Source organism: Solanum dulcamara, chromosome 4 (assembly GCF_947179165.1).
Source record: "Solanum dulcamara chromosome 4, daSolDulc1.2, whole genome shotgun sequence".
Taxonomy (NCBI): Eukaryota; Viridiplantae; Streptophyta; class Magnoliopsida; order Solanales; family Solanaceae; genus Solanum; species Solanum dulcamara.
The window spans coordinates 29738067-29750352 of NC_077240.1; the positions used below are offsets into that span (position 1 = coordinate 29738067).

At 37.7% G+C, this 12286-nt stretch overlaps 1 protein-coding gene and 1 non-coding gene across 2 annotated transcripts; both read left to right on the top strand.

The window, feature by feature from the left end:
- Positions 1-232: 232 nt before the first annotated feature.
- Positions 233-10857, top strand: LOC129887222 (squamosa promoter-binding-like protein 7). Its single transcript, XM_055962225.1, has 10 exons — positions 233-1098; positions 1800-1975; positions 2242-2450; positions 2546-2620; positions 2718-2825; positions 3212-3329; positions 3782-3917; positions 7868-8009; positions 8781-9257; positions 10227-10857. The coding sequence occupies exons 1-10, from the start codon at positions 512-514 to the stop codon at positions 10515-10517; spliced, it is 2319 nt and encodes a 772-aa protein (XP_055818200.1). The 5' UTR covers positions 233-511; the 3' UTR covers positions 10518-10857.
- A 1152-nt stretch (positions 10858-12009) lies between these two features.
- Positions 12010-12081, top strand: TRNAN-GUU (transfer RNA asparagine (anticodon GUU)). Its single transcript has one exon. It is a non-coding gene; the product is annotated as a tRNA-Asn (tRNA).
- The last annotated feature ends 205 nt before the right edge of the window (positions 12082-12286 follow it).

Genomic DNA, 12286 nt, shown 5'->3' on the forward strand with positions numbered 1-12286 from the left:
GACATTAAAGGAATGAGTTGAAATCTAGAAGATCTAAATTATGTAAACTTTAATCTTCAGCCAAAAGAACTGTTTTGTTGTACTATTAATATTAGTTATTATGTATTATACGATATAATAACTATATAATATTAACCAAAAGTCAAAAGTCTTTTAATAAATAAACAAACAAATAAATTTAATTCCAATTCCATAATATAGTTTTATGATGACTATAAGACTATCGTGTCTGCTCACTTTAGCTGATTTTTTTCTGTTTTTTCCGCCATAGAGAATCTCTAACCCCCCATTTTCTTGTCACCTAACGCCACCACCCCCCGGCGGCCCCCTCCACCGCTGACCTTCTCTGCATCTCTTTACGTTAACCCACCCCACCTACCCACCCACCCCCCACCAAACAATCCAACTATTCTTCCTTCTTTCTACGTCAAAACCCTTCTCCCCAACCACCCTTTCACCTACTAACCAACTTCCCGTTTTCTAGGAATCCTTCCTGAAACTTCGCCAGAAAATGCATAATCAACCTTCTTCACCATCACAAACCGGATCTCCAACCCAATTAAGGAATACCCAGATGATTTCCTCTATGCTTTCCGGTACACCTGATGACCCCGCAGCTTCCTCCCTATTTGACTGGTCGGATTTATTCGAATTCAACCTCGATGAACAATTGACCATCTCATTTGATGACCCACTTCACCAAGAGCAGCCGCCGGAGACAGAATTGGTGGCCCCCGTTATACCCTCTTCGGAAGATTCCCCACTAAGCCAAGATACGGATGCGGGTCGCATCAGGAAGAGGGACCCGAGGATGGCGTGTTCGAATTTTCTAGCGGGTCGGATCCCATGTGCTTGCCCCGAGTTAGATGAGAAGATGGAGGAAGAGGAGCTGGCAGGGATAGGGCCAGGGAAGAAACGGGCCAGGACTGTAAGGGTTTCTGCCGGAGCTGGGGCGAGGTGTCAAGTACCGGATTGTGAGGCGGATATCAGTGAGCTGAAAGGGTATCATAAGAGACACAGGGTGTGCTTACGTTGTGCTAATTCAAGTGCTGTGGTTCTCGATGGGCACAGTAAGAGATATTGTCAGCAGTGTGGCAAGTGCGTTTACTTTTTTATGCTGAGTACAAAAAGCTTTATGCTGGTAGAGTGTAGCCTGCATAAATGATGGAGGGGTGCAGTAGGTTGACAGCCCTCATAAGTCTAAGTAGAGCAGAATAAATATAGATATTGCCTACTCCAACTAGTTTGAGCTAAACAAACATTGTTGATTTATTTGAAAGTACAATCATGTTACCACATAATGAAAAGTTCATAGAAATGACTAAAACATCTTTTACTAATAGCCCAAGTGATCAAAGCAAAACAAATGCTCCAAGTGATACAGAAGAAAGTTTCACAGATCCTGCCAAGAAATATAAGTTGATGTGTTTGCAAAAGATGGCTTTAGATGAATGTGGTAATAACTGTATAGCCGGTTGATTAGTTTGTGAACTAATTGCATAGGTGCCTTTGGCCCTTAAAAAAGATTAGTGCTTTAATTTAGCCCTCTTCAGTACATTTATAGTTTGTGGGATCTGCTTACTAGTATTTTTTTTTTTTGAGTTAAGGATTCTCTTGCCTTGGAGTTCCTTTGACAGACATTTCAGTTGTAGCTTTTATTGCAGTTCTTGTTTTAAGTGTATTTATATGAAATTGTAGGGTGCAGACAACTATTTTGGCAAGAACTTGCCAGATATCCTAAAATGGCGTGTGCCTTTTCCAGATGCAATTAATCTTTAATGCTGCTATACCTTTTCCAGGTTTCATGTTTTGTCAGACTTTGATGAAGGTAAGCGTAGTTGTAGAAGAAAATTAGAGCGGCACAACAACAGGCGTCGGAGAAAAGCAACTGATTCATCCAAACCGTCTGCTGAAAAGGAATCTCAGCAGGTCACAACGGCTGATGATGTTAGTGGTGATGACGACATTGTCAAAGGTATATTGAACTTGAGTGAACATCATTGCTTGAAAGTCGTAAACTGTACACTCCACTTGTAATTTATCTATAGTAGATGCCACGTTTCATATATTAGGGTACTAGTTTAAACTGATAACATGGATATTTTGCCGTGAAACATAAATTGGAATTGGAGAAAGTTCTGTTTTCCAGGCATGGCATGACCTTGTCAATGTCATTATTCATTAAGTTCATCCTTCATATTTTTATTTAGTGGATTTCCTGAAAATCTTCTGGGTGACCAGATAGCACATGCATGGGCAGCCAGTTTGGAGAAAAGGAAATCCTATTAGAATCTGAAGGACATGTGCCAATATGCTCCGCTCAAGGCATCCAAAATAATCACAGTGATAGTTTCACAGCTTCTGGTGAAACACAGGTTGATGCAGAAAAGAACTACAAAAATTCCCATTCTCCATCTTATTATGACAACAAGAGTACCTTTTCCTCGGTGGTAGGTCTGCTGACATAATTCCTCTTTTCTCAATAATTTCCATTTATATCTGGACTATACTTCAAGTTGACTGATCACCGTTCTTTTTTGGCTAGTGCCCCACTGGTCGGATCTCATTCAAGCTTTATGATTGGAACCCTGCAGAGTTCCCTCGAAGACTCCGGCACCAAGTACTTAAAGGATTATATTACAGTTTAGTACATAAGAGAATATTAATTCTTCTCTTCAATAGAGTTCTATGGGTTGATTGACATATTACTTTTACAGATCTTCCAGTGGTTGGCCAGAATGCCTGTCGAATTGGAGGGCTATATTCGTCCAGGTTGTACAATCTTGACAGTTTTTGTTGCAATGCCGACATTCAAGTGGGGTAAGGTAATATGGTTACTGTTCCTCTCTGGTGATAATCAATTCTGTGTGTGATTGATTGGTCTTAATGTATTTAGATATCACAGTGGATTAGTACTATTGTTGAGTTAGTGATGTATCTCCTCTTTGAATGGTACTACAACAAGTGTGATCTCTTAATTAAGTGACTGTGTTTTGAGTTACTAAGTCAGGAATTCCTCTCATAGAACACGATGCAATAATGAAAATGAAAGGCTGTTGGATTTAGATATTACTGAAGGGCTATCATTCTGTTTTCTGTTGGACTGTTCCTATACATGTGGCTTCTGTAACATTTAGTTGTTAATTTCCATGTTGTTCTTATTAAACATAATTTGTTTCTAAATGATCGAGTTCCACATTGGGTTTAACAGTTACTAGAAGACCCAGCTGCACACCTATATGAGTTAATTGCATCACCTGGAAACATGCTTCGTGGAAGAGGAAGCTTTCTTATTTATCTCAACAACATGGTATTTCGTGTTACCAAAGGTAAATGGTAGTTCAAGTTCTATACCTCAAGCTCTGGTTGCGACGGATTTATATTAGATCTATCTAGTCTAATCCTTTATTTTTGGGACCTTACTTTTTCATTTGATGTGGATCTTGGCTAATGCTACTAACCCCGCATTTCATTTTACCTAACACTAGTGAAATTACTTGCTCTTCGCACGGTCCTAAAAGACATATTAATTTACAAAGTAATAGTTTGAAATTTTTATTGAAAAAGAAACAATAGTTTTCATACATAACCAAAAGTAGATCTTTGTGCCAACGAAAGATAATTTTTATTTTTTTCTCACAAAGTAATCTAAACATACCAATTTATATCTTCCAGTCTTCCATCCAAGTTATTTTCACAATTAAATTTCAATACAACAACAACAACAACACCATACCCAGTGAAATCCCACAAATGGTAACAATTTTTCTTAATAAAGCAGGTGGAAATTCAGTAGTGAAAGTCAAGCTAAAGGGACCAGCACCAAAGCTTACGTCTATTCATCCTACGTGCTTTGAGGCTGGCAAGCCTATGGAGTTTTTTGCCTGTGGAAGCAATCTGATGCAGCCAAGATTCCGGTATGAGTTAAAATCACATTTTCGTGAATCTATATTCCGCTTATTTCGGTTCCGTTGATGTAGCTTGAGTTCCTCATCATTTCTCAACAGGAGATATTATGATAGGAACTGATTGTTTATGGGCGAAAGAAATCTCAAGCTCGCTGACTACTAAAAACTAGATTATCCAAGCTCTAGAAACTGAATCTGTATGTGCTTGCTTGTTTTACAGCAGGATGCAAGGACGTTAATTACACTGTTGAGGGATAGAAGTTATTGAATTAGGCAAATTGCATCAATGTAAGAGCTTATAACTATCGGTTAGGTGTCAGAGATGTCATTGGTCCTTGGATCGACTTTTGATGATTGGCTGTGCCAGACACGTGAGTAGTATGGACATTATAGGCACGTCAGACACAGAAATTGGAAGTATGATAATTTTCAGATTAGAGGGTCACAATACGAGCTCGGCTTAATATTTGATGTATATAATCTTGTTACAACCTAAATAATTACAAATGTAAGCAGTATTAATGACCATTAAGAAATGCAAGAAAGACATTGCGACAAATTTATAGTCTGTAAATTTTAATTATCATTGAAATAGGAGAGCTTTTGAAATGGTAGTGTTTGACTTTGCACATATGAGGAATAGGCCTCTTAGTCCTTATTTCTTTTTGGTGCACCCAGAAGATCCCTTTAAGTATAGAAAGTTGTGTCTTTCGTAGAAAACCATATAATTCTTTGTAGGATTTTTACTTTTGGTATACTTCTTGTATCACCTCTTTTATACAGGTTTGCCAATAAAATTTTTACTATTATCAAAATAAAAATAAGAAAAAGCATCGAGAAACAACACCAAACATTTTGCAGAACCTAGCTAAAATTACAATAATGATAACAAGAAAAATTAGCAATTCTTCTACGAGTTCCAGAGGGTGCAAATAGGTTAGCTATGGTGATCTGTTCTCGACGAGCTCAGCTTTGCTAGGAAGCTTTAATGATGTGTTAGGACATAGATTTTTATTTGTAAAATCTTCTTTATTACATAGAGAACCCAATATCTCATCATTGTTTGCACCTATTGGTGTAGTAAAACAGGGCACGCATGTTCAAATTAGATGATACGAAAAGATATACAAAATACAGAAGAAATGAAATGTCTCCTAGTGGTAGTGAAATTGTTCGCTCTTGATACACTTTTGAAACCAGAAAATGCCATAGATAATAGGATGCAAAGTGGAGAATAAGCAAAAGAAGATCTTTCTTTCCTTGTTTGCCAACTTGAATGCAACTCTCAGTTGGGCATGGATGGCACACACCAGTATGAGCAATTAATGGGAGTTGCTTAATGGGGTGAATTTAGTTATTACAAGGATGGTGTAATTTAAAATATTAATAATAGAAGGATTATATCTGTGCAGATGAGTTCTAGTAGCTAGGGCTTGAATCATACCCTTCATAAATATTACTCCATCTGTCTCAATTTGGGACATACTTTCCCTTGTAGCCTGTCCCAAAAAAAAATCCTCACTCTATCATCATGCTTGTTGGGATCCCACCGCAACTCATTTAAATGAAAAGACATGTGAAAATGTCACCATCACTCATTTAAAATGATAATTTTGGTACTTTGCATATCATTATCAAAAAAAGTTTGAAACTTAAACAAAATTTTTGGTACTTCACATATATTTGGCTATCATACCAGAAGTCTTTAATTTCTTAAACTTTGTGCTCAGTCAAACATGTCACATAAAATTTGACGGGAGTATTGCTTTTGATGGAGTAAAATAGAAAGATAAGTTCGTATTTGGTCAAATTGTCTTGATGATCCATGTCTGCTCTGTTTGCTTACTTCAACAACAACAACAACAACAACAACATACCCAGTGAAATCCCACAAGTGGGGTCTGGAGAGGGTAAGATGTACACAAACTTTACTACTACCTCATGGAGATAGAGAGTGTTTCCGAAAAATTCTCGGCTCAAAAGTCACAATCCTAAGTAAGAGAGAAAAACAATATATATAGCATAATGCAAAAAAAACAACCAAAAGCGATGCAAATTTATAAGACAAGAACAATAACGATAGCAAAGTAATATGATAATCATAGGCAATAACAACACAACTATAAAGGCATGCCTAAACCTACGATCACCCTAAACTGACACACGGCAGGATGCCATTCTATCCCTACTAGCCTTCTATCCTAATCTGGGACCTTCACTCCTTTCTATCTAAGGTCATGTTCTCGGTGATATGGAGTAGCGCCAGATCTTATCTAATCACCTCTCTCAAATACTTTTTCGGTCTACCCCTACCCCTACGCATAACCTCCACATCCAACCGCTCTCACCTCCTAACTAGGGCGTCGACACCCTTCTTCTACACATGCCCAGACCATCTCAGTCTCGCTTCTCTCATCTTGTCTGCCACAGATGCCGCTCCACCTTCTCCTGAATAACCTCATTCATAATCTTATCACTCCTAGTGTGTTCACACATCCACTCAGCATCATCATCTCCCCAACATGCATCTTCTGAACATGTGAGTTCTTTACTGGCCAACACTCTACTCCATTCCATATAACAACGATGGTTTAACCACCATTCTGTAGAACCTACCTTTAAGTTTAGGTGGTACTTTCTTATCACATAAGACTCCAGAGGCAAGCTTTCATTTCATCCACGCTGCCCCAATGCGGTGCGTGACATCATCATTGATGTCCCCACTACTCTGGTTGATGGATCCAAGATATTTAAAGCTTTTTGTCTTTGGGATAGGTTGGGTGGCAAGCCTCACTTCCATGCCCTTTTCATCCATTGCACTACTAAATTTGCACTCCAAGTATTCTGTTTTGGTCCTGCTCAATCTGAACCCTTTGGACTCCAGTGCTTGTCTCCAAACCTCCAATTTATCATTAACTCTGTCCTGAGTCTCATCAATAAAAACTATGTCGTCCACAAGTAGCATACATCATTAAACCTCCTCCTGAATAGAACGTGTCAGCTCATCTATTACCACAGGCAAAAAGAAAAGGACTCAGCACAGATCCTTGATGTAGTCCCATCTCAACAGAAAAATGCTCTGAGTCACCTCCCACCGTCCTAACCCGAGTCTTGGCTCCAACATATATGTCCTTTATCGCCCTAATATACACCATCGGGACACCTTTAGCCTCCAGACCTTTCCAGAGAACATCCTTCGGAACTTTGTCATAGGCCTTCATAAGACTTATCATAGTCCAAACCCATGACACATTGTCTGCTTCGACCCAACAGACGTCGCAGGTTTGTGCCTCGGTCTACACCATGATTGAGCCCCAAAGCGCGCATACTATGTGAACTTGGTGCTCTATCTTACATAGCACTTAATTCCTCTCCTTTTCCGTTATGGGATTTGCCTTAAGTGTTAAATTCTAGCCTTCTTCAAAAGCTCGTCAGCCTAGAAGGCACACCAGTCTTTCTCTGATTCATCTTCATTAGTCCGGCTTCCATCATGGGCGTCACAAGTACTTGATCAGACCAGATTGCAAGCTTTCTTGTTTGTTCACATCTACTCTTATCTTTTTCTTTTTTGGTGATTATTTAACTCATACATGCATTTGACCACATTGTGCTTATAGATCATTTTAATGAGCTATGCACTGCTTTTTCGTTAGATTTAGCAGGATATTTGATCAGACCAAATTGGAAGATTTTCTGTTCCCTCATACCAACTTTCTTTACCTCCTATTGGTGAATATTCTCTCATAGGTGGCTGTGTTCATAGATAGTTGCAGTTTGCTCTGAAAGTCTGTAATTTGTTTTTTTCAGAGCTGAAATAAATTAAACACCTATCTGTGCTATTACCATGGAGGCTTTCGAGGGCATTTGATTACCATGGAGGCTTTCGAGGGCATTTGATGTTATCTTTCATATTTTTTTTTATCAGTTATTATAAATTAACATTTTGATGCCCTTGACAGGTTTCTTGTGTCATTTGGGGGAAGATATTTGGGGAATGATATCAATGTCGTACCATCAGATTGTAAAATTGAAGGTGATCAATTATTAAAGATACATGTCCCTAGAACTGAAGCAGATCTTTTTGGCCCCGCTTTTGTTGAGGTAGAAATTCTAACTAAATATCTTCTTTTGTCCTCATTCCAAGTTGTCTTTTTGGCCTATAAATGTATCATTCATATAATAGGCACCGCGATTCATTTCATTATATTTTGTTATATTTAGCCAGTTATATTCTAAAAGAGAACTACTGAAGGAATAATGTTAGAAAAAAACCATTTAAAAAAATAATGTTGGAAAAAGTCAAATCGCATTTATTTTTGATAAGGAAAATCTGTCACTTTTATAGATTTTACAAGTTCCGTACACCAGAAGAGGAGAGCTAATTATAATCCCCAAGGGTATGGCTGAGTTGAGGCTTAAGAGTGATGAGCCAGATATTCCAGGTTCAAATCCTAGCAAAAACATTCAGTTCGAGTCTATTTGCACCACCCTTGGTGGGCAGTCTTACCTGACACATGTATTTGTGATCTGTAGAAAATTGTCCGATGGATTAGTTGAGTTGAGTGCAAATTGACCCAAACAGCACCATCATTTGTATTGAAAAAAAGACGGGAGCTAGCTATACTTTTGGAACTTCTATTACAACACTTCCTTGGTGATAATTTTCAATGGAATGAACCTCAACTTTCTAATGTAAAGGTCTATCCCAATTGAATATATGAGTGCTGATGGAGTAATAAGGAGTGTGCTGATGGAGTAATATAGAGTGCGACTTCTTGCAAGATATCGATTTTATGTATTTAATATACTTGAACCTGTGTTTGTGTTTCACTAATCTTGGCTGTAAATAATCCAACCTGGTCTATTTTGTAGGTCGAGAATGAATCTGGCTTATCTAACTTCATCCCCATCCTCATTGCGGAAAAGGATATTTGTGCAGAAATGAAGGAAATACAACGGAAGTTATGTTCTGTAGGGTCAGAATCCACTTCTGTTTGTTCTCCATGTGAAGCTTCCACGTCTAGAAAATCAGAATTTTCAGAATTTATGCTGGATGTGGCATGGTTACTAAGGGAGCCTTCATCAGAAAATGTTCAGATTATGGCGTCTGTACAGTTGCAGAGATTTAATTATTTATTGAACATATTAATGGAAAGTCAGTCGACTATTATTTTGGAAAGAGTATTGTCTTATTTTGAAAATATGGTGAAGAGAAACATGTTAGCTGGCCTCACTGATGCTGACATGAGACTTTTTCAGAAGAATATTCTCGAGAAAAATAATTTGCTTAAGGAAAGATTGCATCTAAAGGAATATTTTGTGGGAGATTCGGGACAAATTATGCAGGAGGTAAATACTTCTAGTCAAATCTTCCAAAATCATATGCAATCTGTTTTTCCAGCTATCAATCAAGTGACGATCTCATTTCGACATTGCCATATTATCTGAGTATGTAGCAGAATTGAGCGCTGCCATATTGTCTTCTAATTAAATGCATTGAGTTAGAATAATATTTTACATTTATTTTTATGCTGGTGAATAAGCTGCAAATAAATCTAAGTGTTGGTACATAAAAAGCGTACCTTGGCGTTGAAGCCCAAATCAAAATTGTTCCTCGCTAGGCTTGAACATGACCAAGCACCTAGCCCATCTAAAATGAGCTTGACTGGGTGAAAAGTAGTTAATTCTTTTATCTTTATGTTTCCATCCAATTGAATCTTCTGAAGCTGATATGTAAAATCTCAAGGGCTCAGAAGAGGCTCATTTATGCTAATCAAATTAGTACTCTTTCCCATTCTTCTAAAAATTTCCAAAAAAATGGCTCTCGAGGCATACTAGCAGGGCTTGACTAGAATCGTAGAAAGAAGCTGGTTCAATTGGTAAGCAAGGACATTATCGCGTCATGGGTGAAGCTGTGCACTTCAAATGGTGACGCGCAAAGGGATCCCAACTAAAAATAATTGGTTCGTTGAATCTCAACTTTGAGGAGTTTGATTAATATAGGTATTATTGAATATTGGGTACTTTGGATACTGAATTAATTGTTTTAATTGCAATTCAATCACTGTCGCATTCATATATGTTTGGTTTTGTTTACTGGGCGCTTTTCGCGACATTATCTATGCACTTATGGTTCATAATGATGGTCATTAATATGTTTTAGGTTACAAATTTGAGTAGGGTGGTGCATTTGAATTACTTTCTACCTTCAGAATGCCTTGTAGCTGCTCATTTCATGCTATAGAAAATTGTGTCTTCAAAGGGCGATGACTCATACCTGATGCTAATTAACTATATCTGTGGCTTCCTAATTTGCAGGACACAGAGGTACCACATAAGCTCAACATAGAGTTTGGTCCGACTTATTGGGAGAGAACTTCTACAGTCCCACTTTTGGATGCAGAATTGCCATTGAGGGTAGTGAAGGAGGAACAATCAGGGAAATCCTGTGGCTGCTTGGTTAGAAAGACGGTCTTGACGTCTCGTACTCTTGTTTTTTTAATCACTGTTTTTTCTGTATGTCTTGGTCTATGTGCAACACTCCTGCACCCTAGAAAAGTTGGCGACATCGCTATGACAATCCGGAGGTGTCTGTTTGACAATACTTAAAATTACATGTAACTTTTACCAAAATGACGGTCTGCAGTCACAGAATACAGGTGATATCTCCATTGCTCAGGTCCCCCCTTCGTGGCTGATCTTGTATGATATTCATGTGTTTGCTATACAACTGCATCTCAAGAAACTGGACGGCATTGAGTGGAGAGTTAATGATTAGGTCCTGAGGCCTGACCAAATGCTTGCCGGGAGATTTGCTTTGTGGCATTCTTGATGTACTATACTACCTGTACTATGTAAACACAACTGTATCAGCTATGTAGCTTCAATAGTTGAGTAGTTTCTTTGTACAAGTTGTTGGATAATTACCCTAAAAACTTTTTATTGCTGACATCAGTTGTCCCAAAAGAGCAGATACACTCATGTTGTTTGTGCTTCAAAACTTCAAGCTTTGGTTAAGCTGGGGGACTCTTAAAAACATTTTGATGTGAATATGCCTAGAAGATGGTATCAAGTCTGTTATTTCAATGCTAAACTAAATCTATCAGCAGGCGGGGGAACGGGGGGATATTGAGCGACATCTACCAGCATTGAATTCTCCATACAAAACATTGATGAAAATTTAAGTTATATTCTTTCGATATTTTCATAAAAAGAATTAACAACTAATGACGAAATGGTAATAGCTTAATACGATTTAGCTGTAAAAACTAGTCAAATAAATCTGTGACCAAAACACTAGTTATTAGTGACTTTTACTGGTTAGATACTGAAAAGTGAAAAAGTCTACAAGTATAAAAAATTATATTATTAGTATTATTTTAAAAAAATTTTAAATTCACAAGTATAAAAGATTATATTATTAGTATTAATTGTCTACTTGATAAGATTGGAATTTATCTTGACAAAAAGAGCTACGTCTATCCTCAGAGCTACATTATATGAAAAATGGCTTTAAAGAATAGGACATCTTCTTTTTATATAAAATAAGTATTTGTATATATAATTAAAGAATTCTTTAACTTAATTATGAATGAGTTAAGACTTAGGTCTAAAATTCATTTCCCCCCGTATGATATCAAAACAGACAGAGATTCTGAATTCGAGTCTCATTGTCACCTATTATCAAAATGAATTTTCATGTGTTTGACTCATACAAAAGAATTAAGTTTGCACGTAGGAGAGCGTGTTGATGATATAATTAAGCAAATAAAAATATCTTTCTCTAACGAATTAAATTTTTAATTAAGATGATCATATTGGAGCAAGAGTGGAATGGAAGAAAGAAAGCTGTCCTTATCTTCTTCTTCTCCTCCTCCCGACATGAAGGAATGCCCGATAATCCTTCGGGGGCAAACACTTATGTGATAATATTCCTAACAAAGATTCCGTTTGACTTGACCGTAGGACATCACCTTCCTCAATGCATTTTTCGTTGAGAATTCCTCGTTCCCTTTCGTGTGAATTCCCCAGCGGCGAATTTCAAACTTGTGGGTTCATTTCAGTTTTTTTTTTTTAAGAAGCGCGTGAACTTTTAGGTTGTTCCTCAGTAGCTCAGTGGTAGAGCGGTCGGCTGTTAACCGATTGGTCGTAGGTTCGAATCCTACTTGGGGAGAGTTTCTATTGCATACAACTTTTATTGGGGAGAAGTCATGGGTGATCATTGGTCCGATGCTTCGGGCGAAACCAATTCCCAGGGTGTGAGGGCGGTGTGATCACTTTCAAATTCAGAGAAACCCTGGAATTAACAAAAATGGGCAATCCTGAGCCAAATCATTTCAATACAATTTCAGAGCTACGATAACCAACATGCAAATACC

What these genes read in the sequence shown, in the direction of transcription:
- LOC129887222 (XM_055962225.1), top strand. Translation starts at nt 512, where the DNA reads ATGCATAATCAACCTTCTTCACCATCACAAACCGGATCTCCAACCCAA. An exon ending in TATTGTCAGCAGTGTGGCAA is followed by an intron (nt 1,099 to 1,799) that starts GTGCGTTTACTT and finishes TACCTTTTCCAG; the next exon opens with GTTTCATGTTTTGTCAGACT. An exon ending in CTGATGCAGCCAAGATTCCG is followed by an intron (nt 3,918 to 7,867) that starts GTATGAGTTAAA and finishes TGCCCTTGACAG; the next exon opens with GTTTCTTGTGTCATTTGGGG.